This window comes from Epinephelus moara, chromosome 3 (assembly GCF_006386435.1).
Source record: "Epinephelus moara isolate mb chromosome 3, YSFRI_EMoa_1.0, whole genome shotgun sequence".
Classification (NCBI taxonomy): Eukaryota; Metazoa; Chordata; class Actinopteri; order Perciformes; family Serranidae; genus Epinephelus; species Epinephelus moara.
Window position 1 is genome coordinate 13,164,442 of NC_065508.1, and position 26,137 is coordinate 13,190,578.

At 41.0% G+C, this 26,137-nt stretch overlaps 1 protein-coding gene across 1 annotated transcript; it reads left to right on the forward strand.

Annotated features, from left to right (window-relative positions):
- The first annotated feature begins 1,654 nt into the window (after nt 1-1,654).
- On the forward strand, nt 1,655-25,999 carry LOC126388110 (serine/threonine-protein kinase pim-1-like). The gene is made up of 9 exons (XM_050040999.1): nt 1,655-1,699; nt 17,566-17,794; nt 23,256-23,684; nt 23,943-24,037; nt 24,129-24,176; nt 24,372-24,590; nt 25,324-25,501; nt 25,630-25,797; nt 25,902-25,999. Exons 1-9 carry the CDS (start codon nt 1,655-1,657, stop codon nt 25,997-25,999), a joined length of 1,509 nt encoding a protein of 502 aa, XP_049896956.1.
- The last annotated feature ends 138 nt before the right edge of the window (nt 26,000-26,137 follow it).

Genomic DNA, 26,137 nt, shown 5'->3' on the forward strand with positions numbered 1-26,137 from the left:
TGGGGTTATTTATAGCATGCATCTAATACATATGTAATATAATATCCTGTCCTTGATGAAGTGTTCTGCCTTGTGTATGTGCCTCTGTGTGTGTGTGTGTGTGTGTGTGTGTGTGTGTGTGTGTGTGTGTGTGTGTGTGTGTGTGTGGGCCCTGTTTCCGTCAGAGGTCGAGATGCGTATCGGCAGCAGGTCTGTCCCCTCTCTGGTGGACTGAGTGAAATCCATTGTGGCATCAGGAGTGGCTTTTTCTCTGAGATCTACAGGATTAACCACCTAATCTCCCCACCATAAAGGGAGAGTGGAGAGGGGGTAGTGAGTCTGACACACACTCACACACACACACACATACACACAAAAGCATAAGCATGCCTGCACAAACACAAGTGAGGTGTGAATGTGTTTTTGTTGTCTGTGTTTTCAAAATAAAAATCAGTGTATGACTTTCAGCTGGTGAGCCAAGTAGGGCAGCGACTACTATATAATGACTATTGTTATTATTAAATCATCTCTTGATTATTTTCTCATTGAATTGTTTAATATATAAAATTATGAATTGTCAGAAAATACTGGAAAATGTTGTCAATCAATCTGTCAGTCGATTAATTTGTCACATAACATCATAAAATATGATTTTAGTTAATGCAGTTGTCAGCTCCATCAATTTCTACAGTCAAAATAGTGTAGTGATAATAAATTAAAGTAAATGTTTGGGATTAGGGTCTTCATTTAGGATCCTTGTGGCCTGACAGTAGAAATAAATCGCTTGTTTTGTCTGACCAACAGCCTTAAACCAAAAGTATTCAATAATAAAGGCAGAAAACAGAAATGAAAATCAAACTGTCACATTTGAGAAGCTTGGCGTTAATGCCATAAATGATTAATTGGTTGTTGAAATTGCTATTGATTTATTTTATGTAGATAGACCAAACGTCTAATCTACTTATCGTTTCAGTACTAAACTCTAAACTAAAGTGTGTGTGTGTGTGTGTGTGTGTGTGTATGTGCATCCATCACAAAAATACACGTATGCCCAAGTAATTAATTAGTTCATATAGCTTAATATAACTGCATTTAGCATATAAAACACGTCTTAAGGTGCCACAAGAATGACAGGTCTACATTATATTCTGTATGTGTGTAACCGGTGGACTCTAGTGATGTCTGCGTTGTGTTGATATGAAGAAGCCGGGACCGTGGATACCTTTGGAGGCGCTGGTTACAGTCTAGATGGTCCTTTTGCTCTTTTATTCCTGACAATTCTGATAGCAAGAGGTACAAACAAAATCCTCCGTCAAATACGACCATATAAACTCAAGCCCCTACACAAATTAAGTGACACAGGAATATGTTAGCATATTATACAATACGTTTACACACTAAGAAATCAAGGCACAGGAATGGACCTACAAATGCTTTGTCACTGCAGCTGTACCCAAGCAGGGTAGCTTTGAAATTGGCACATTTTTGTACCTCTAAAAGAACATTTCTGGACCCTTACTGACAAAAATATACTTTTAGGTGAGGGAATAAAAACGTACCCATTGGTAAGGTACAGAATTGGTCCCTACAGCTGGGGCGACAAGCTTTTTTGTACTCTTATAGGCTGAAAAACCTATCTTAACAGCTCTAAAACACGGAAATAACAACAGGAGCAATGTCTCTTACCTCTCCCATGGAGTACAACAGCGAAAGGGGAGAGGTAAGGTGGGAGACACCCCTGTATAGGTGGGGTACCCCCAAAGGTAAACGTAGGGGTACAAATGTTCCACATATTGACTATGGAGGCCTAAGCGTGTCAGGTAATAACAACTGAAACAAATTTTGTGTACTTTATATTAAAAATGTAAATTTGACTTTGTTACACATATTACTGCTGCACAATTGACCCTGTTACATATGGTATAACTGTATCACACCGTATATGAAATGACTACAGAAACACAGTCATGTTCCACCACTTTCAAACAAGACTGACTTGTCTGTGCTTATGAGTAGTGAATAAACCTTGTACCACCCACAGTTCCACCCGCGAGCACTCTGTTTATCTTTCACTGGTGACTAGTTCTATAATAGGTTACATGAATATGAACATGTGTTGCTATGTAAGACTGTCGCTCCTATTTCAGTCGTTGTGGTCTTTTAAAAAAAAAAAAAAAAAAAAAGAATAGTTTATGTAAGAAATAACCCAGGTACAATGTTCAGCAGGGTATACAACTTTAATCTTAAAAACATTTTTCAAGGTTCCAACAATGTCAACTTAATGGAAACTTAATGCCCAATGCAAAGGTCTCGGACATAACAGTACATGTAGATTACGTCAATATCTGACTCCTTGGCTGTCTCATATCTTTCAACCCAAGCCAACATCAAACCAAAGTGTATCAAGATCAAATACAAGTGTGTATGTGTACAGAGTGTGTGTGTGTGCACTGGCTTGTACTTGTTCGACAGTGCAGGTCTGTGTAATATGAACCACCAGGTCACCTTTACAGTCCCTCAGTACCTCTCTGTAAGGTCTGCTGATCAAACATAAACGTTACATTTTGTGTAAAGACAATACAACTCTGTAATCCTCTAAGCCTCTTGACTCGGCTCTCATTCAGGTTTTCATCTGAGCACCTGCCGTCTCACTCAGACCACACACACGGACATATAGTACACATGAAACACTTACATAGAGTACCGGTCATGTAAAGGAATCAGCATGAATGAGTTTTCAATGTTTGAAAGGTCAAAGGGTGTGATTAGAGTTTAACCAGTATATTGTGTTCACATGCATGCTGTCAGAGAGGAAAATAAACTTTGATCTATTTCTGTTTGCAGTGTCACTACAAAACAGTTGCTGCATTTTGGCTTTGAAGGGCAGCGTGCAGGACACACTTGGTGGTTACCACTGCTCCATATATAAACACTGACGCTCAGCATAGCAGCACTCCAACATCCCACTGCTTTGCTTCCACTGCCTCCCCATGTTTCCCACAGATTATTAACATGCACTGTGTGCCATCAGCTATTCTGAGAGATCCTGCAGCAGACTTTGAGCTCAGACTGCGGCGCAAAGGTTGGTGCTGGGAGCCACCAACGCAACGCAACGCCCAGCATGACGTTTCACACCCCCTGACTGAGAGGACGATTCAGCACAGCTCTCCCAGAGGAGGTGTAAGCAATTATTTCCCCACCATAACCACAGTAGGCCGACTGTTTTATGTCCCCTTCCTGCTTGTCTACACTTTCCCTCATTCCCATCAGTCCCTGACTGAGAGAGAGATCAATGACAGGAACACTGGCAGTCTTATTCTGAAAGGATAAGGTCACCCAAATAATAAACAAAATCTCCTTGTCCTCTAGTGGTATACAACCATGCAGATACTTTTGGTGTTATGTGTGAAATATCATCCTCAGTACGATGGGAGTCAATGAAATTTTGTCTTTGGCACTCATAACAATTCTGTATAACTTACACACCTCAGGGACTATTTCTTCTACAAAGAGATTGAAATATCTTGACGGCCATTGGATGGATTGTCATGACATTCTTGCCCCCCTTGAGGATGAATTATGAGGCAATAACTTTGGTGATATTTAATCTTTGTGTCATCATGACATCAAACTTTAATTTGTGTCATACTTTGGCTTATACTTATTGGCTTATGGCTACCTACCTCCAAAACTAATAAAATTTCAGATCAGCCATAGCTGTACTTTGTGTTTAGTGCTAATTCGCAAATGTTAGCATGCTAGCAAACTTAACTAAGATAGTGAACATGCTAAACGTGTTAGCATTGTCATTTTCAGCATGTTAGCATGCTAACATTAACATTTACCTGAAAGCAATGTTGTTCCTATGTAAAGGATGACAGAGCGTGATGTAGACTACTCTTGTTTTTACCTATACAAACCCAGGTTTTAACCACATGATTTTACTTCCTGGTCGTGTATATTGTGTTGCAATGGGGATGCATTTGTTATCTTTCACCCTTACATTAATATGAATTAGGTCCAAATACTAACCAGTGGTAGCCAAAAGGTTAGAGAATCAAGCTTGTGACTGGGACGTTGTTGGTTCAGTCTATGAATGTATAAAGAGAACTGGATACAGCTTTGCAGGTGGGGCTCTCTTCATTCTTATGGAAGTTGCTCAAAGGTGCATGAAGGCAAACATTTTTGATTTCTGGGTATAAGATTATCTATATTTTTTGCGTCCATGGGCCTGTAGAGCAAGCATACCAGAAACACCAGAGCCAACCAAACTGGCCAGCCTCCGCTTTAGACCTTCACAAACTTGAATGGTGATAAAATGATGTAATTATGTGGCTTGTGGATCAAATTTCTGATAGTGAAACAAGTCATTTCGCAGGAGTTGTGATGCTCAAAAAAGTGAATCCACAGATTTTCACGTCTAATATAAGTCCTTGTGAAAAAGTATTTTTGGGCCCATGGATGTATAAAGAGAAATGGATGTTGTGGAAACAGGACCCTGTTCATTCCTACTAAAGTTGCTCAGTGGCACATGAAGCCAAAAAAGCTAAATTTCCACCACATGAAAATACCTGGATCTTCTGCATTGTGAGGCCCATAGAGGAAGTGCACCAGAAATTTTTGGAAGTTAGCCACTTGACCGGCTAACTCCACCGGTGAAGTGGCTAATGTCCGGTTCAGCGCTTTGCTAACTTAAATGGGGATAAAGTGATTCAATCATGCGGCTCCTCTAGACTTTCGCAATGTTAGCGGACTGAGTGGATCAAATCTTGATAGTGAAACAAGTCATTTGAGATGCTCAAAAAAAATGTATCCACTGGTTTACAGACATCTTTTTCACAATGTAAGTCTATGAGAAAAAGTCTGGATCCAGGAAGCCAAAAAAGCTAAATTTCCGACATATGAAAATACCTGGATCTTCTGCATCGAGGAAGTGCACCAGAGACTTTTGGCAGCCTCTACCAGTCAAGCATCTAACTTCAGCATTTAGCACTTTGCTAATTTGCTAAATGATTAATCATGCGGCTCTTCCAGACTTCTGCAATGTTATTGGACTGAATGGATCAAATCCTAATAGTGAAACGAGTCATTTGTTGTGAGGCTCAAAAAAAAAGTGTCAACTGATTTACACATGTCTCTTTCATAATGCAAGCCTTTGACAAAAAGTGTTTTTGGATCCCATGGCATCACACGATGGACCCCGAAGTTGTAATCCAGTGTTTTGTCACTATTTAAAATTGATAAAACTATGTCAAATTGGCTTCAAAGCCCAGTGCTGTTCTTGGGGCCCTTGTTCAATCCCCAGACCAGCAGGACAGATCTGGCTGGAGAAAGGGGAAAAGAAGCACCTGCCCCTCCCTCATTATCACCACTGATGTGCCCTTGAGCAAAGCCCTTAACTGCTCTGTGGCCAGTACATCAGACTGGGGTTGTACTGGGCAGCCTTCAGGTGTATGTGTGTAACTGAATGTGATCAGGGTGTTCCTGCAATGAAATATCTCAGTGAAGCCTCCCTGAATAAACAAAGGTTAAAAATAACTCTAGCTAGCATGAGTTTATCTCAAAGCTATCATGAGTGAATAACGACTGAATGATATTCTTATTCACATGATATTGCTAATCTACCTTCATCAGCTAAAGTAGGTTACTTTCACTTTCACTGAACTGTAAATGAGCTGCAGCATTCGTCTACAGCCTGCATTTGAAATACTCTCTCCTGTCATTGTCATGAACAGCTCTCATGAACCCATTCTTTTCTGTGACTGACAGCTCCGGTACAATGTCACCAATCCCCAAAGAGCCGCATTTATTACTCAGGATCACATCCTTCTCAAAAGCAACAGTCTAAACCTGAGTTGGATTTGGCTCAGACTTACCAGGAGACTGAGCTTATCTGCAACAAACTGTTGTTGTGGGGATCAGGAGGAGGTGGGTGCTCCTCTAATCTGCCCACCTGTCGAATACACTCGGTGGTAAATATACACAGGGATTTATCCCGAGATCCCGCTGATAGACTTTTCTGCCGGAGGCTAAATCTGAGATACAGGTTGTATCTCAGGTTGGTTTCAAGCAACTGCGTTTGAGTGTTTGTGTTTTGAATCTGTGTCGAGTTCAGTTGGTGGTATGTTGAGTGATATACGAGGAGGGAAACAACACTCGTAGTCGTAGTTAAAAGCCTCCTCCTCTGCTGCGAAAACAATTTGTCATCATCTCACGTTTTTACCATCTGTCTGCCACAGAAGGGGAATAAAGTACATGCTCAGTGCTTGTATTTTGTTCTCTGTGCACCTGCCTCTGAGAGTCTAGATGCTCCTCTGTTCTGTTCCTGTTTACCTGAGTGGGACTTACTTAGCATTTTATGTGTCTCTCTGTTTGCGTTTATTCAATATGTTCCAGAGAGGCTCTGTTCAGCCAACATTAACCAGCTCTTTACAACGTCTTGCCTGTAAAAGCTGTAAGGCTGTCTCTATAGGCAGTATGAAAAGGTATGTTAGGTGTATGTGTGTGTGTCTCAGCAATTTTTAGAAAAACTGACAGATATTTGGTACAGGCATCAATGCTCCCCACAGGATGAACTTTGTGTAAGAATAACATCTTACAAAATCTGACTAATGCTGGCACCATCCTCACCAGGGGGGTAAATATAGAGAGTGGAGGCAGTGTGTTTGCACTTGGGCCTGTGGGGTGGGGGCAACCATGGAGGGAGCAGGCCCTTCCACAATGTTTTGGGCGGAGAACGGGCCGTTATGACTGAAGCAGGATTTATACTTGAGCATCAGCTCTATGCAGACCCGATGCACGTGGCCTACGCCGTTGTGAGCTTTTATACTTGTGCGGTGGTGTGTCTGTGTCACTCTGCAGTTACACCTCTAAAACACTGGTCAGCGGCGGGGTTTCTGTGAAGTGCTGTGTGGTTTTGTTGATTCAAAACACGCCCAAAACACACATTAAACATGGCTTAATTACGAAAATTTCAAACACGAGTACACAAATAAGTTTCACTATAACTCACAGCATTCACAGACAAAGCACTCGTCTTTATCTGGACACATTTTCCCCATAAATACAACATGCTAATGTTTTTAGCACAAGCCTATGGCATTTTACATTGTATAAATTAGCCTAGCAGCTAGCTGACTCTCATATGAATCCAGAGACAACAGCAACATTTAACGAAGGTAACATTACAAATTTCAGCTCCATTACAACTCACAAGGTTCACCGACAAAACAACTGTCTTATACTAAACACGTTTTCCAAACAAATATAACATGCTAACGTTATTAGCACAAGCCTATGGCATTTTACATTGTATAAATTGGCATAGCAACAAGCAGAGATTTCCTCTACTCATATGAAGCCAGGATAAATCACACACAAGACTTAAAATGCTATTTTTGTTGAGGCCTTATTGTCTTTACAATTTATTGTTTTTTATCTGTGAAATTAAAATAAATAAAAGCTTTGTTTCTACTGAGGGAAATGGTTTCAGCTTACAAAAATAGACAGGAGGTCTGCGTCACTGTGATCCGTAGTTACATTTCTGGGGAGGTTCATGCCAGGCTACGTCATAGGCTCTATGTCAACACAGAGCCTACGAAGAAGAGCTTTTTTGTAAATCATATAACAATCTAAATCTTGTTTTAAACTATAAAAACTATAAAACTATTTTTAAAAAAACTATAAATAAACCATTCAATTAAATTAATAGTTCACTCTGAAATCTGAAAAGTAGATCTAGGAAATTGATTGCCGAGAATAAGTTTAGTAAATGTAACTATTACTCCTAAGTTATGTTTACTTATCAGTAACATAACTTAAGACAAGTAGTTACCTTTTTTAAGGCAATCGATTTCCTAGATTTTTTCTAAGTAAGATCAACTTGTCAGATTCCCTGTGATATTTTTCTCATGTACAGATATGCATTGATGATTGCTAGGTAACATGTTTGTTGATGTTGTCAAGTCTCTGTTTGATCATGTGTGGAGACCAGACAATATGATCGCGGGTTTAGGCGGAAAATCTGTCAAGCCTGAGAAGCTGAGCACGTCAAGCGAGCAGTCATGCCTTCAAGCATAAAAGCGGCAGTAAGACAGATTGTTGGTGAAATATATATCCGTCTAATGGTGCGTGTGTGAATTTCATAACTAGTAATAGTGTGCACTAAGGCACGTAATCATATTGTGCAATGGGGCCTGACGTAACCACCTTACGCTACTGATCCTGACACAAGAAGCTATGTGACGTGTAACTGTGTCTCACACATTACTTTTATGTATAAATTCTTTAAATAGGCTACCAAAGACCTTTATTCTGACATAACCCTCCAACCAATGTGGCTTGCTGTTGCCAAGTCTGTTGGCAAGACAGCAAATATTCTTCTGACTTATGCTGTGCACTTTTATTTTAATTTTGTCTTCTATATAAAAAAAAGGTCTCTTACTATATCAAAAAAGTTCAGACTTTGTCTTTCTTTCTGCAGGGACAAACAGATTTTTAGAGGAGTCATATGACACCAGGAAACCACTAAACCTGTAAAATGATATCATAAAAGAAAAATCCAGTTGTCACTATGACACTGTTGAGCCTGTATGCACCTGCAATGAATATTATCGCCCTACCTTCCTTCTAGGCAAACTCCCAGTGTCTGTTGTGATTGTGTGTCAGTGTTTTTCTCTGGTTATAGTCAGACATTATTGGCACAAACATACATTTTTTAAGTAAACCGCAGGCAGCTCCAACTTCTGTGTACCTGAGTCAGCCTCCACTTCCTTCTTCACCTTCCCCACTTTTGTTCTTCCTTTTTCCATTCCTCTCTCACGGTGACTAGGCAGGTATAAGTAGAGGGTGAGGCGATGTTATCAGCACTACATGGCCGGCATTATAGCTACTATGCAGATGTCAGGCAGTTATTATGGCACAAAATAGCTGTGATTAGATGAGCTGCTGTCTTCCCTATAGAGCTCAAAACAAAAACAAGAGGCTGTTTCTCTTCCGTGCTTATCTTTGTGATACAACAGAGAAGTAGATTCTCACCTTCAATAAAACAAAAGGACCGTGTCATCTGCTCCATTTGGCATTCATTCAATGAGCATGTGCAGGGTTATTCTTGCTGGGCTCAGTCCTTTGTTGTTCTTCAGGTGGTCACTTGATTGGTGTTTGTTCCAGGATGTCGCTTTGAGTCACCTGGGGTAAACAAATCCAAACGTGACTCACCAGCAATGACAAGAACAGAATCTGAAGGGTGATACAAGGTAAGTTGTCAAGTAAGTCAACAAACTCCTGGTCCCAGTAAACATTTCACACTTTGAAAAACTTCAGACGGTGTTGACAAGTCAAATGATACACACCTGTGATTTCAGGAGCAGCTTTTCACATTTCATACATTCTTTTAGTTTTCCTTATTCTATCCGCATGTATGTGCTGTATACTACATAAAAACAGCAGTATAATAGAAATATACTAAAATACACAGAAACAAACCTTATTCTCATGTTATATTAACTTGGCCTCAATAAGTAGTCAATAAAGTGGTGAAGGAATGAGTCCTTAAACCCAGAATTTAATTAGCATTTTTATATTTTCAGTTCCCTCATCTCAAAGTCAGTGGGGTTTTTGAATGGGATTTAGATACCTGAAATAAGGTCTGTGGTTAACACAAGCTGAAGATATTTTCACTTTTTGTTCTACGACATCAAATGCATCAATAAATACTCCATGTGTTAATTTTGAAGTTTTAACGTGTCTTAAGAAAGCGGTTGTTAACAAGAGGCTAAATTAAACTAAAGGGTTTGTAGAGGACATTAAGCATCATCACACTGAATGACAAGCTTAATGTAATTACTCAGAACCAAGGAACCCAAAAGCACAAACTCAGAGATTGGAGCAGAGTCCAATATTCTTTAATCAGTCCAAGGCCAGGCAGGCAGATCAGGCAGACAAAACCAAGGGACTAGGCAAAATCTTCACACCGGGAAACAGGCATGGTAACAGGTAACAGGCGAGCCGACAGATAGACAAAGAATTCTGGAAAGCTAGGCAAACACACTAGACAATCTGACAAGGAGCATGAGAATCGGGGCCAGTATATGAGGAGTGACTGATGAGCATAATGGGATCCAGGTGAGGAGATGGGCGGGGAAAACTCAGGTGAGGGGAATGAGAGGCTGTTTATACTGTGACGTCGGCTGCCTATCACTCCGTTTATCTCCGTTTATCTCAGTTTACATGCAAACGCGCAACCGGAGTTTTCCAAAATCTCTGGCCGGAGTTTTTAGAAAGACTCGTTTTCAGAGGAGAAATCTCCGTTTGCGTGTAAACGAAGGGCACAAACGAAGGAAGATGTCTCCGTTTATCAAAATCACCGTGTACGTGTAAACGGCCTCTGAGGTGATTGCAGGGCAGATGGGTGTGGCAGGATCTGCAATGACAGGAGAGTTCGTGATCAGGCAGGTGAACAGCATGAAAAATATAAGACGGTGAACCCGTGACACTTAGTGTTGGTAGTGGTGAAGTCATGTGACCGTGGTGTAGTTTGTTTGTAGCCTAAAGTTAGTTTTTAACCTCTGCGGACTGCACTTATATTTTAGAAATCAAGAACTTGGTGTTCATTCGTGAACAAAAAGTGTTAGTATCATAAACTTTTGTTTGCCACAGAGCTTATTTTCTGCAATAATCCAGAAGTCAATCAGAAATGACTGACAATGGTAAAATACAACAGGCTTTTTGTTGAGGGAACCAGAACATCATATACAGATACGCGATCATGATTGCTGGGTAATGTGTATGTTGATGTTGTCCAATGTTAAGTCTCTGTTTGATGGTGAATGGTCGCTGGTTTAAGTGCAAATCTGTCAAGATTGACAAGCTGAGTGCCTCTGTAAGCCAAGCAAGCCTTTGAAACATTAAGGTAGGTTGTTAGTAAAATACATATTTGTCTAATGGTGTGTATGTGATCTTCATAACTAGTAATAGCGTGCACTAGGGTCCATCATCATATCATGCACTGGAGTCTGCCGTAACTACCTTATGCTTTTGATCCTACTGTCTCACACATGTCTATATACTTTCATGCACAAATCCTCTACATACAGGTTACCAAAGACTTTTACTCCGACACAACCATCTGACCAATGTCTACACTTATTTAACAGAGCTGCAGCAAGGCTGTAGATTTTAGTTTTCTTTTGAGACAACAGTCATTTTCTTGACTTGTTATGTTGTGCACCTTTATTTTAGTTTTGTCCTACATGTTCATTAAAAAAGTCCAGACTTTCTCTGTCTGTCTGTCTGTCTATCCTTCTGCAGGGACAAACAGATTTTTAGAGGAGTCATATGACACCAGGAAACCACTAAACCTGTAAAATGATATCATAAAAGAAAAATCCAGCTGTCACTATGACGCTGTCTGTATGCGTTTGCAGTAAATATGCGCACATTTCTTAGCTTTGTTTCATATAAACATCGTTGACCTTTTGTTGAGGAAACCAGAATGATGTTAACTTCCAGGATGGCCTACAAAAAAACTGTAATCCCAGCAGCACTCTATGGGGAGGGATGTTTGTGTCTGCTGTCAGCACCTCACTTCCTGCATTGTTTTCCATCAGCTGAAATTCACTGGCTTACAGTCAAGGGAGGATGTGTGTGTGCGTACTAGCACAGTGACACACACACACACACACACACACACACACACACACACACACACACAAAGTTGATTAGGCACTGATGGCCTAAAATGACATGAGTGATTCAGGGTTTTTAACAGAGGAACTCTTTTCTCCAAGTTGACCCAGTAAAACAAATCCCAAATTAAATGATCACTGCCTCATGACCAAAGACTGTAAAAATAATAGATGTAGCTACCATGCCATCACCCATTGGTTTGTGGACTCCCATTTTGAAGCCTCGGGTTCAGCATTTCTGCCTTCGCCTTCTTGTTTTTTGGAGCCAGAGGTGACTGTATTTGGGTGAGAGGTTGACGCTGTGGAAGAGTGAGGGCTGGATCTAAGGAGCTGAGGACACTATCAGCAGACAGCCTGTCATCTGTTCATCTTATTGTATTCACTCCTATGGTGAAGCTACATTGCCAGTGGGTCCTTAACATGAATGTACTGTAATAATAATGGCTTTCTACTAATTTCCAATCAAGTGTAAATTTTAATCAGTATGATGGTTTTAGCTGATAACAATTCCATTAATGAATGTGCCAAAAATCTGCCTCCTAATCCTACAAAGAAGACATCGGTTTATGAAAGTCCCATAATAAAAACCCACTGGCACGCATTTACTCATAATACCCATTTCAAAGTCCATGCTTTGATTTTGTGAGAGTGCCCAAATCCTCCATCTTCCCTCCAGCTCACTTTGAAGGGTTCAACATTAAACTGTGAAGTGTGTTAAGTTTCAAAACATCATCACTGAGCTGGGAGGAAAGCTGGGTTTCCTTGGGGCACTACAACAAAATCAGTTACTGCATCTTTAAAGAGCAACTTAACAGATGCTTGTTGGGCTCAGAGGTACTAAGACTTTCAGACTTTCAACCAGAGAAGGCAGTGAAATGCTGTTTCTCAGCATGGAGGCGTGAAGTTAGTAGACCAAAAACAGCCAAAGAAAGAGAGAAAGAAAGAAAGAAAGAGGTTGGCTTGGTGGGAGCTTGTTGTTTCACATAGTGGTGAAACAATAAAAAATGATCCATGTTGGTTTGAGGAGTAGATCTAGGAGTTTGAAGGCTTATCAGACACTAAAAGACTGCACTGTGGTTTATAATAGAGATGATTTTACAACTCTGAAAGGTTAACATCGTGACAGTAACTCAGTCTTTCATTATGACAGTCACAAGGTCAGCAGGATAAAGTGTGAGTGTAAAGAGTGACTCAGTTCAAATAAATGACGGGGCTATGTTTTTTCACACAGGGTTAGAGCTGGTCTGAATGTGGGCTTTCCCAGCTGACATTTGGCAAGAAGGTACACTGTGGACAGGCCACCAGACTTTCGCAGGACTGACACATAGAGACAGCCAATCACGCTCACATTCACACCTATGGCCAATTAACATAGTGAAAAAAACCCACTATTTGGGGCGTCGGTAGCGTAGTGGATAGTGCCGGCGCCCCATGTACAGAGGCATTGCCTCGCTGCAGTGGTCGCGGGTTCAAGTCCGACCTGCGACCCTTTGCTGCGTGTCAGTCCCCACTCACTCTCTCTGTCTCCCCATTTCACACAGTGTCCTATCCATTAAAGGCAAAAGCCCAGAAAAATAATCTTCAAAAAAACAACACTATTTTCTAGGTAATGGCCTGAAGAAAACATGAAGACACACTCCCTCTGTGTGTGTTGTAATCAGAGCTCCTCTGTTCTTCATTATGGTAGGTGGTCCGGTCCGTGTGTGCATGTCAGTGCATGTGAGTTCCTGTCTGTATCCCACTGGCTAGCTAATCACCCATAAATACAACATGCTAATGTTATAAGCACAAGCCTATGGCATTTTCCATTGTATAAATTAGCCTAGCAGCTAGCGATCTTTTTGTCTTCTTATATAAAGCCAGGGACAACAGCAACATTTAACAAAGGTAACATTACATAATTTGGCTCTATTACAACTCACAAGGTTCACCAACAGAACAACTGTCATACTAAACATGTTTTCCAAACAAATACAACACGCTAACATTATTAGCACATGCATATGGTATTTTACATTGTATAAATTAGCCTAGAGACGAGCAGAGATTTCCTCTACTCATATGAAGCCAGGATAAATCCCGAAGTATAAATCACACACAAGACTTAAAATGTTATTTTTGTGGAGGTTTTATTGTCTTCATAATTTATTGTTTCTTATCGGTGAAATAAAAGTAGATAAAAGCTTCCTTTCCACTGAGGGAAATGGTTTCAGCTTACAATAATAGACAGAAGGTCTGCATTGCCGTCATGTGTAGTTACATTTCTGGGGAGGTGCACGTCTGGCTACGGTGTAGGCTCCACGTTGACACGGAGCCTACACCGTAGCTACGGCATCCATTCAATGCAGAAGTATATACCACATTCGCACTCCTCATGCTTTTAGCACCATTAGTTGCCAGCCGCGTGCTTAGCTACCTCCATGTTGAGAGCCGTGTGCAGACAATCACGGCTCAGACTCTAAATCATAATTATGCACCAAATGTCGTATACAGCGCCTTTTAGGCTAAAATGTTAGGTAACAGCAGGCGTGGAGGCCGTTTTCACTGAAGACATTTTGACATGTAGGAAGAGCACAGCTGTAAGCAATAGAAAGAATGATAGCTGAATTCAATTTAGCTGCTTCAGTTTCTGGATTGTGCATGCTGGCTTACTGTCACATTGTCTTGGCTCACTGGGACACTTGAATATAACAGAGACTGTTAATGTTATTAGTAACACCTGTGCTTTACCTCTACGACAGGACAAAATGTCTGCTTTGATAAGGGCCTGTATTTGCAGTCATAATAATTTTCTACAACAGCTCATCGCTAATTTTATCCGCCTCCTGTTTGGTGCTGCAGGTAGCGTACAGTGTGTTTATCAGAGCTAAAAGCTTCAAAGCTATGCAGAGCTGCAAAGCTTGGAGTTAATTCTCTGTGGGTTTGTTAGGATGAGTTTCCTCTTCCATATTATATGTTGTCATTCAGTGTTAGTATCCGTAATTTGGAGTAATGTAGGTTTAACGTCTGTAAAATCTTTGCAATATTTCATTTGTAATGTTGTTATTCAACCAATCAGTGATGTAGTGTCGTGTACACTTTGTACAGTGCTGTAAATGGTTTAACTGCTTGGTTTAAATATACTGTCCGTATCAAAGAGTGACATGTTTCTGTTTATCTTGTCATGCAAACAATCCCAGCCATCTCAAGCTGTTTTCTCATGTAAACTGGGGACAATGTTCAGAGAATCTGGTTCAGGCATTGTCTGGAGATTATCTTCACACATGTAGCACACAACAGGAGATTGCCTGTGTCAGAAGCATTCTCACCTAGGCAGGAAAAAATCTTTTTGTTTATGAATAAAAAGTGCTGCGTGCAGAAGTTTAGTAGTATACAGATTACACCCTGGTCACGTAGCCATTTCATAATTTGGTCATAAACAACACAATCTCTTGATGTGCCTTGTTTTTGTCTGACGATTTCGGCTTCAGTCCTTTTCAACAGAAGTTCCCTAATCTTGTCATCTCTCCAGCTCAACATTTTTGCTGCCATCGTTGTGTGAATGACCCTTCTTCGCCCTCAGATGTTTGTTTTCTGCCGTTTCGAGCAAGCCGTATGATAGAAACATCATCGACAAGCCCACTCGCTTGCTGTGAATTCTCCAGACAATTACCTGCTTTATTTACACATGGGCTCAGCAGGACATTACGTAGACCTTCTGTTAGGGAGCTGACAGGGTAAAGTGCGTTTAATATCAATCAAATGGATTTGCGCACTCACATACAGCTCCTCCGGGTAAGGTCGAGATAATTTTAGGCTTGCTGTGCACGTATGAAAAGGGTTTAAAGGCCTTGACAGCCAACAGCCAGCCATCTGTCAATGTTGGGCCGTTGGTGAGTGTCTGTCACCCTAGTTGCCCTAGTGTGTCCTGCACCATTGGCACTCATCCTTTGTCGGCTATTTTTGGCTGATTCAACATGTTGAATTGTGGAAGCGTCAGAGCCGGCAGAGCCCTTCAGTGAATGAATTCACTCTGATTGGCAGTTCAACTCAGCGCAACAGAAGAGAAATGGAAGTGAGGAACGTAAACAAACAGCTAAAGTCAAAAGGGAGTGACATCAAAACATACTTGCTACATAAGTTAGATTATTTTTCATCAGCAATTGAGCTCTTCAGCAGAAACGTTTTGTGATGGTTTGTGTTGTTCAACATGGTAAATATGCTTTGTTCTTTCAACACTGGATTGTGTTGTCAATTTGTTAATTTTCGTACGTGCTGGTTAACCATCGGCTGTAGTCTTTGTGGTGCGTTCATGTGTTTGGCCAAGACACAGGCGACATGAGGCAATGCATCAGTCAGCCTTCATTGCTATTAGCTCTTTGAAGCCAGTTTGGTGTGTCTAGGCTTTAAGAAAGAAATGATAAGGTTACCAAAAGATGAAAACATCTTGTTTGTTCAGTCTGTTAAAGCCAAGCCAGTCTTCTAAGTGCTGAGCAAGAGCAATGCCTCATTTGCAATTCCCAACTGAGAAATATTTTTACATTGGCTCTTTGATTACAGTATAATCAGTGTAGATCAAACCTGTAAAGTGCCGATGACCTGATTACCTTTGTCAGTCTCTCCAGTCTCAATATGCTCCACACGCTGAGGCAGCAGCATACCAAAGCTCATTCCACTCATACTTGTTCTGCAGTTTTGTTTCCTCATCCTGTTTCTCTTCTCCCTTCCCATCTCTTTCTCTTAATATAATCTTCTCTCAATATTAAATGGAAACAATAGTCAGCAGCTCCTTTGACATCTCCAGCTTGATTTGTTTGTCTGAATAATGAAACAGCAGCACTGATACACTCACAAAATACAAACGGATGGAGAGACTCAGTGAGGAATGTAAAAGACAAAGGTATTGATTCCAGATCAATAAACGGATGTTTGACACTGCTAAGAGCACATTTCTGTGTTTTTCAATACTTCTAATCTGCTTCCCTCCAGTTTGTCAGCGCTAATCTCAACTATCCCATTTAATACACAGCGTTTATCATCATCATAATAAAGCATCGCAGTTGAGCTTTTTTTTGTCGCTATTGTTCTTGTCAACCTACACAACCTAAACACAAATACCACCCAGTCAGTAAATATTATGATTTGTTTTCTCCTTTGACAGCTATGAAGCTCGAGGCTGTTCTGTGCATATTTGATCCTGGAAGCAAAGCTTGACATGTCTGTCAACATTTTACTGTGCAGATGTTTAATTAGATGTTTTATTGTTTGCCTGTCATCAAAACTTCAAAGTCAGCTTTTGAGGAATGTAATTATTTTCCCTGTACACATTTAAACCTATCAGTCCAGGCCTTGTATTCCTCCATGTCTGCATGAAGGTTGCTAACTTGAGGTTCAATTCATTCATGGTAAATGGAGTACAACCTTGGTCAGAGCTTAGACACACACTGAGGAACAGATTCATAAAGGCTGGTGCACGGAACTGATGGTAACTGTTTTTATTTCATCTCCTGAATGGAGATTGCAGAGAATTTGTGTCTTGCTGGTCTGACGTCACATTTGCACTGCTGTATAACTACACCATAACAACAAGATATATAAAGAAATACAGAGTGAAACAAACCTTTGTTCATTATATACCTTGGAGTCATTTTTGACAACAACCTCTCTCATGTCAATCAAATCACAAGTACTGCCTTCTTCCCCCTAAAAAACATAGCTCATCTCCAGCCATCACTCTCCCCCTCTGCTGCTGAAACTCTCATCCATGCCTACATCACATCCAGATTTGACTACTGTAACAGCATTCTTCATGGTATTTTATCCAAAGTCCTAAATAAACTCCAATACATCCAGAACTCTGCTGCCGTCTGCGATCACATCACCCCTGTCCTTCAGAATCCTCCACTGGCTCCCTGTCCCACAGTGCATCCAATTCAAAGTCCTCCTCCTCACTTGCAAAGCCCTCCACTGCCAGGCCCCCTCTTACCTCACTGACCTGCTCCACCAACACACTCCTTCCCGCAGCCTCCGCTCCTCTGATGCCAACTTCCTGACTCCACCACTCAGGACCAAGCACCAAACCTTGGGCAACAGAGCCTTCTCCATAGCTGCCCCCTCCCCAAACACATTTGAGACTGCACTGACCTCTCTCAGTTCAAATCACTCATCCAAGACGGTTTGAAATGTGTGAATGATGTTATATGAATTTTACTGTATTCTATTTTATGATCATTTTTAACTGATGTCAAGTGTCTTTGAGTACCACAGACAGTGCTCCATAAATAAAATGTATTAATATTACTATTATTATTATTATACCATCATATGTAGCAAAGAATCAGCATCATATCACTTAAAAATACCAACAAGTGGTAGATCATATGCTCCCACCATTTTAATATGACCCACCGGAGTATTAGGACCCCTACTGATAGACAGCAGAAGAGCTCATTTATGACCGTTAACGGTTGCAGTGTTAAACTCCTGGTCAGCGTTGTGAAACGGTTGCAGTTACACCAAAACTATGTGGTTAGGTTTATTGTTCATTGTTTGGCTTAAAATAAATACATTTGTTCCTAAGGTAATGTCCCATGACATGATGTCTCATACATCACATATTACGTTGTTGAAATAAGTCAAAGTTGACTTTTTTTTCACACAAGACACAAACGCTGGTCTCTTGAATGAAAGTCCTGTGCTTGTTTGACCCATCCAATCCTTCACAATAGTTCCCTAATAAGACTGCTGTCTGGGAAAATAACATAAGTAATTTCTGCTTGTAAAAGTTGCCTACATGTAGTCATGTTTTGGAGGAGGATCGTCAAAAAAAGACATGAAACAATGGACAGATTTTTAAATGAATTTGTTGATCAAATAAACCCCATAAATATTAATCAACAGAAATTCTGTAGTGCAGGTCAGTTCAAGTTACTTTACAAAAATAAAATATCTATACAAGAAGAAGAAGAAGAAGATATACCTTATCAATCCCTGTGGGGAAATTCAAATTTTTTCACTGTTGTCACATACACACAAGCCCGAAATACACACACACACACACACACACACACACACAAGCAGGACCTATACATGCATTAAATGGAGAGATGTCAGAGTGAGGGGGTTGCCCATCGACAGGCGCTCTGAGCAGTTGGGGGTTGGATGCCTTGCTCAGAGCACCTCGGCAGTGCCTAGGAGGCGAACTGGCACCTCTCCAGCAGCCAGTCCACGCTCCATATTTGGTCCTGGTGGGGACTGGAGCCGGTGACCCTCCGCTTCCCAAGCTAAGTCCCTATGGACGAAGTTACTGCCGCCTATGTATGTCTGTATGTCTGTATGTCTGTATGTATGTCTGTATGTCTGTATGTATGTCTGTATGTCTGTATGTATGTCTGTATGTCTGTATGTCTGTTTGTATGTATTCCATGTCACATCCAGGTACTGAATATGTTTAGTCATAAAGAATGAGCTTGTACACCTGTATTAGTTTATTCTTTGTACCTTGTAGGATTTGTAGTTTTTTAAGAAATATGTTGTTCACCAGTTTATCCTTCAGTGTTAATAAAGACTAATCCAGTTTTTCAGTACCAGAGTCTTTTCATGTTTTGTTTTTTCTTAACGTAAGTCTCTGTGTGTTATTTGACTGTACTTCAACAGAAGTCACATCATGATTAGTGCTGTTCCATGTGGCATTAGTCACTTTCTTTGTCTTTCTGCCTACGCCTGTCTTTCTTTTTCTACAGCACACATCTCTCTCTCCTGTATAACCGGCTGCAAGTCAACATACAGTTCGCACACACAGTTCATATAAACATGTATAAACACAAGCACGTACACTTGTGCATTCACTGCCAAAACACAAATACTGTCTCATACAAAAGACACACAAGCACACACACAGAAAAGAGGCGTATTATGACTCAACCATGAGTGCAGGATGACAAATCTGATTTCACAAGAACTCAACATTTGTGTGGCCGCCTACTCAAGCGTTGCAACACGGTATCTGCTTAAAAACACAAGAACATGCAATCACGCTCTACCACTGTCTATCACGTCTATCACAGACAAGCTTAGATGCACTTTAACTTGTCAACACCTTCTTTGTTAAACGTTCTGTCTCTTTAAAAGCAATGAAGTGACTGAATAAACTTATTTGTTATGCCTGTTGTACGATATAAATATGATCATTACAAAGGACTGTTACCTGAAACTTCTCTACTTTCCGCTGCTTCTGAGAGAAAAGAAAAAAACACAGAAGATTTACATAATATGAGTGAGACTTTTATATTCCTCTAATGAGTTGGTTGTAGAAATCACAGAAGGGCTATGATTATAATGAGATGCATGTTGACACAGGCTAACCTTTTCCTCTGCAGCAGCATCACCCAGTGGAGTTAAGGGTTTATTACAGTATACTAATGTGAAATTATGTTTCAGAACCATCTTTGAAAGGCTGCTTTGTTCAGATCATGTCAGCATGTATGTCCCATAAAATAAATTCCTCATGCATGGGTCTTTCAAATATAAACTGTTGTTTCTCTTTAAAGCCACTCAGCTCAGACACAGTGTTTACCCTCATGCTCCAGGCCAGAGGGAAACAGCCCTCACGTGATTGGTGCAGAGGTGGGCTGGTACTCAGAAGATGCATCCGATTGGTCCCTCGCTGTGAATCACATTGACTTTCAGAGGCAAAATGCAGAATGACTGCAGTGCCTTTTAATTGAAGACACTGATGATATATAAACACACACACACATACCCACACACACACACACATCACATATAGTACAGTGACAGACAAAATCCCCTATCACATGTTAGAGTTAATCATTAGCAGTGTATCAGTGTTCGCATCTTTGGGTGTCAACAAGCCATTTCTTAGCATTGACAATTTAAATGGAGACTCTCTAATTGTTTGAGTTTTGTTGTTACATTTGCACATTACCAAGACAAAGAAACATGTGCATGAAAAATAAACAAAAGTTTCAGCAGCAAAGTAAAACTCCAGGTAACAAACACGTCCACAACCATTCTAGTGTCGTCGTCTGTTTGTGACAAGGAAAATATTAAGCGCACATAGGCCTATGGCGGATGTGATGCAAGGCCCTTATGTTCCCTGTGGTCATGGATCCTAACCATAGACTGTATAAAATAATGGACAACAGCACCAGGGCCTCCCATTGGTTTGTGGACTTCCATTTTAAAGCCACTAGTTTGCCACTTTAGCCGACACCAAAGATATTTCTAGGTATAGTTAACTGTGATAATGCTAATGCTAATTTTTGCTACCAAACAGGCTTAAAAATGTACTTACCAGAAAACAGGGGGTCTTTGTAGAGGGTCTTTTTCTCTGAACAACAACTTTTTAGATGACCAAAACATTACAATTACTTTCCTGAACTGAAATAGCAAAAGCTACGGCTACACCCATAGTCCAAATCACTGTGATGTTTTTCTAACACTTCCTGGTAGATGACTGACAATTGTTTTGCATTGTGTATATATCAATTTGACAAACTTGTTTATTTCTTTTGTCATTTTCAGCCATAACTGTAATGTTCTAAGATATATATAATTAAACATGTGGTCTGACTGATCTTACATTTCTGCTGTGCCTAGTTTATGTAGGCTACTGTGTTGCTTTGCTATCATCTTTGATAAACCAAATCTACCAGCACGAAAGCTAAATAATGTACTGCTGTGGACAGGGGCTGCAACAATATTTATTTCAGCCACCCAAAAAGACCCACCAAAAAACTTGTATAGGTTTAATTTTATGCTATATCTGGAATATTTTCTCTGCTTTACTTTACACACTAACTGATTGAGACAGCAGTAGACCAGCAACTCCTGTCACTGGAGTCTGGTGGCTTTAAGATAACAGCTTCAGCTAGGGAGGACTGCCTGATGAAAAGATAAAGTGGTGAAAATAATCATCATATAGCGTTAACTTAAACTGATACTTAAATATATTTTTAGGTGGGACTTTCTTAGTTAGCCAAACACCACCCAATTGCTCAGTGCAGTTTGATTTTATGTGTCTGGCACAAAAGTTTTCTACCCGGAAGTTATTGTAAACAAGCATTGTGATTCAGTCTATAGACCGATTTGGGGTGGATGTCACAGTATAGTCACAGTAGTTGTGCGCACTTACACGATGGCAGAAAAACACTGCAAATGTGTGAGATACCCAGAAAAAATGTCTTGCTGTGTTCATAGGCTGTATGGTTGTGCCACTGAATGTCCAAATAGGAATACCAAAAAAAAAAACAACCCACCTTCATTTTTATAGAAAACTGTTGCTGAAGACGCTGTTAGTCAAACAGTGACACACATATAAAGACTTGCACTGATGATAATGATGCTATGATGATTGGTGGTGGTGGGGTCCCTTTGCATGTCTCTGCCCAGGGGTCCATTATCTCATAATCTGCCCATGTCTGTAACTGCTGGATGTGTCATAACTCAGTAACTTCCCAACACATTCGCCATATTAAGTTCATAAGATGATGATGTTGTGCATACAGCTTGTTGCACTGTCCTGGAGCGACCAAAGAAATCAATGAATGCAGGTCTCATCAATAATTTATCATCAATAAACAAATAACATCATGATAATCACATGATAAATGTGTAATCTTGTTATTGTTTGATTTTGGCTTTTTGAATTTTGAACCAATGGTAGTTTTTTGGTTGCCATGGTATTTTAGCCTGACATCAAAACGTGATGTCACAAAATGGAACTCAGAATCACCACCAAAGACCTCGGAACACACAGAAACTGGTAAGTAGACCCTCTCTCCACAATTCAGCAGAGTTTTACACAAGTATTGGAGAGACACACACACGATTTTTCGGAGACATTCCTATCGAGTACGCTCACAAAACAACATGGACGCTGAGACGTCAAAAACTCTACATTCTCTGAACCCAGAGAACGATTCATGTAAGTGTGAAATCCTGTCAAACAGCTTCACCTGTTTTTACATGCAAAAAGTCACTTACTGTCACTTTTTCTGTAGTTCAGCGTGTTTTTCATGCAAAAAGTTGAATATTTGTCAGTGCAGTCAAAATATTTTAACCTGTTTACAAAGTAATTAATTTCATTTTGTCTGAATGTTTAATACAGTTGTGCTGTTGCTGAACAAGTTCCCCGGTCCATCAGAAAACCGATTTGTTCATCCTTTTCTGTGGACGCCTTTGAGGAAAACAGCTCCACGAGTTCAAGGTAAGAAAGCACGACTAATTGATTTACAAATGGTCATTTAATGGGTTGAGTCTTCCTTTAAGTGCAGTGACTTAAATGTACTTAGTCACTTGCTGACACTGATAACAGTGTAGACATAGTGATGGTGGGTAGTCATGCAGGACATCTGACTTTTATGCAGGAGATCAAACTTTGTGTCTTGTCACAGACCTGAAATTCACTTTGTAAACTGTGACCTTGTAACAGTCTTTACCTGACCTTATCATACAGTATTTTACATGTGCAGATGTTGTGGGGAAAACAGTTAAATTTGAAACTGGTGGGACTGAACATCACAAAACAATGTTGTTAAACTTAATACAGACTTTCACAGAATCATTTAAGTGGATTTCTCTTGTTTGTAGAGCTCAAACCCAAGATCTGCCAGGGAGAAGACTCTGAGGTGACAAGCCAGAAAAGAAAGATCAGCTTGGATCGCCCAGAGTCACCCAGAAAAAGGCAGCGAGGTAGCAGTGAACCTACTATAGTGGCAGTGGAGACTGTGCAGGCCAAGGGGACCAAGAGGAAGGCCAGCACCCAAACCAAGACCCCCAGTAAAAAACAGAGGGGTGACAACTGTGACACAAACACTGACAAGCCCACTGAGGTGTCAGTGGTGGGCGTCACAGAGACTGAGGGTCGGACGGAGGCCTTTGCTGAGCATATGCCAGCAACAGAGACTCCCAGGACGCCAAGAAGGGACAGCGGCTGTGAAGTCTCCCCGAGCTCCAGCAGCCCTTCAGCCTCCCAACAGGACAACGGGAGTGCGTTCGACTCAGTCAGCTCCAGCAGAGGTAAGCTGATAGTGTGAGAAATAATTAGATGACTGTATGTGAGTGTGTGTTTGTGAAGTGGACAGCCGAGACAGCCCCATGAACAGTTACTATGTCCACACTCTCACTAACTGCTTGCTTGCTGGTTGTTTACACTTGTATTCAGCCCTGTCCACTTGTGATCAGATCACTCGAGATACATGTTAATACCAGATATAAACAGGCTCAGTGTTAGACGTTCCTCACAACTGACTGTTGTGTGTTTGTGTGTGTGTGCAGCCAACTTTGAGGCCAAGTACCTGCAGCTTCATAAGCTCGGAGAAGGAGGCTTTGGTTCGGTCTATGCTGGAGTAAGGAACTCCGACAGTTTACCGGTAAGTATAACATCCGTATTCTCACATCACACATACACACAAAGTCATCACTCCCTGTACTAACCAAAGCACTGGTGATTCTGTCCTGTAGGTGGCGATCAAACGCATCCCTAAAGCTCGCGTCAAATATCGGCAAGTGGTGAGTGACTTAATCTGATGTCTCAGCATCAACTGTTAAAATCATGGTTGAACTTTTTCACTTTGTTGTTACTCTGTTGTTGACGAGGAAAACACACATTCACAACCACCTCTATTAAAACACACATTCACAACCACCTCTATTAAAACACACATTCACAACCACAAATTTTGTTCTGTATTTTGTTTCTTTCAGATCATAAATGGGATGTCGCACTCGCTCCCTCTGGAGGCGGTCCTAATGATGAAGGTGGCAAGTGGACCACATTTAGTGGGACAGTCTGCTGCTGTCACATTGTTGGACTGGTATGATCTGGACCAGGAGATTCTCCTGGTCATGGAGAGACCAGTCCCCTCTATGGACCTGTTGGACTATGTCAACAGCTGTGATTCTCTGACAGAAGACCAGGCTAAGGTACTGAAACTGGTTGGAGCATGTTTTCATATCTGTGTGTGGTGTTCCCTTAAAACTGTGCCAAGCTTACAATTTTCAATGTTGTCAGTGTCTGTGGAGAGTTGAGGGCTGCTATCACACCTACATTTTTAAAATTTGGTGCATACAAAAACCTAAATCTTAAACTTGTTTCATATTTAGTTACCACTGTCTCGTAGTCCACCTTTATAAAGGGTTCCTAAGTTGTAAGTAATGGCTTTATTATTAGTTAATAGATTATATAGTGATGCTGGATTGTTTTTGCAGTGTGTGTTGAGTCGTCCCAAACAGCCAATGTTAGCTGTGAGCTTGCCAGCAGTCCTTTTTGTCTTGTCTCTGTAAGTTCATGAATTGGAGTCATAAAGCCTCAAGATGAGAGCAAAGCTTCTGCTGGAGCTGAAACATTTTCTTGCCTCAATTTGTGCAACCCTTTGTGGATCCAAATTTGCATCAACATGGACTTTATTTGCAGTCCGGCTTCACACTCAGTTCAGAAACACCTTTACACCCAGGCACCCTTACACTGTGTTATCTTTGGTGTCACCAGCATTTAAATGTCATTGTTCTCAGCTCAGTTCTCAAATGGACGTAACTGAACTTTGAGCAACAGTTTTGTGTGGAAGCTGCAACATTGTCACATAATGTGAAAGTACCACCCTACACTCCCTTCGTCACTCCACTATAACTCATCTGTTTGTCTTTGTCTCTGTCTCAGAACATCATGAAGCAGCTGGTGGAAGCATGCATCAAGATGCACTCGGTGGGAGTCTTCCATCGGGACATCAAAACGGACAATGTCCTCATTGAGACCAGCTCCGATGTCCCCCGAGTGCGGATCATTGATTTTGGATGTGGCTGCTTGATTGAGAATGAACCCTGTCGTGTCTTTGCTGGTACGATGTCTGCCTTCTGCTCCTGCTCTTCATCCATCTGTTGATCTCTGGAGCGATGACCTTCATTGAAAACTCACTCCTCATTCTTTGTTTCTCTCTGTCTCCATGTGTGTGTCTGTGTATTGTAGGAACATTTGCATACGTGCCACCAGAGTACCTGAGACACAGAACATATGAGGCCGGTCCCACCACAGTCTGGCAGCTGGGCGCGCTGCTGCATGACATGCTGGTGGATCAGTTCACCACCTACAGCTTTCTCCGCAAAGGTTTAAAGTCCAGCAGGCAGTTGTCTAGAGGTAAGACAATGCTGTTGTCAATACAGCACCTGAGATTTGGTACTGACAATAACTGCAGCTCCCACCCTAATCTTTGCTTCGTTCTCTGCCCTCTCTCTTCTAAGGCTGCCTGAATTTGTTGAATGTGTGTTTGGCTGTGGACCCAGAGGATCGCCCCACTCTGGAGCAGATGCAGCAGCTCCCCTGGCTCAGGCAATCCTGAACCAACCACCACTAAAGGCCACTAAAGTTGGCCTACCTGCCTGGGCTGCCGCCGCTCTCTGAGCGCATCTTTCCAAATGCAAGATGAAATGAGTTATGAATGTTATTAATGAGTCTGAAAGACTACTATGCTGCTATT

Excerpts from the sequence above, each read along its gene's own strand:
- LOC126388110 (XM_050040999.1), top strand. The coding sequence starts at position 1,655 with ATGTCTCTTACCTCTCCCATGGAGTACAACAGCGAAAGGGGAGAG. Across the intron at positions 24,177-24,371 it reads GCGTCAAATATCGGCAAGTG|ATCATAAATGGGATGTCGCA; the intron begins GTGAGTGACTTA and ends TGTTTCTTTCAG. Across the intron at positions 25,502-25,629 it reads ACCCTGTCGTGTCTTTGCTG|GAACATTTGCATACGTGCCA; the intron begins GTACGATGTCTG and ends TGTGTATTGTAG.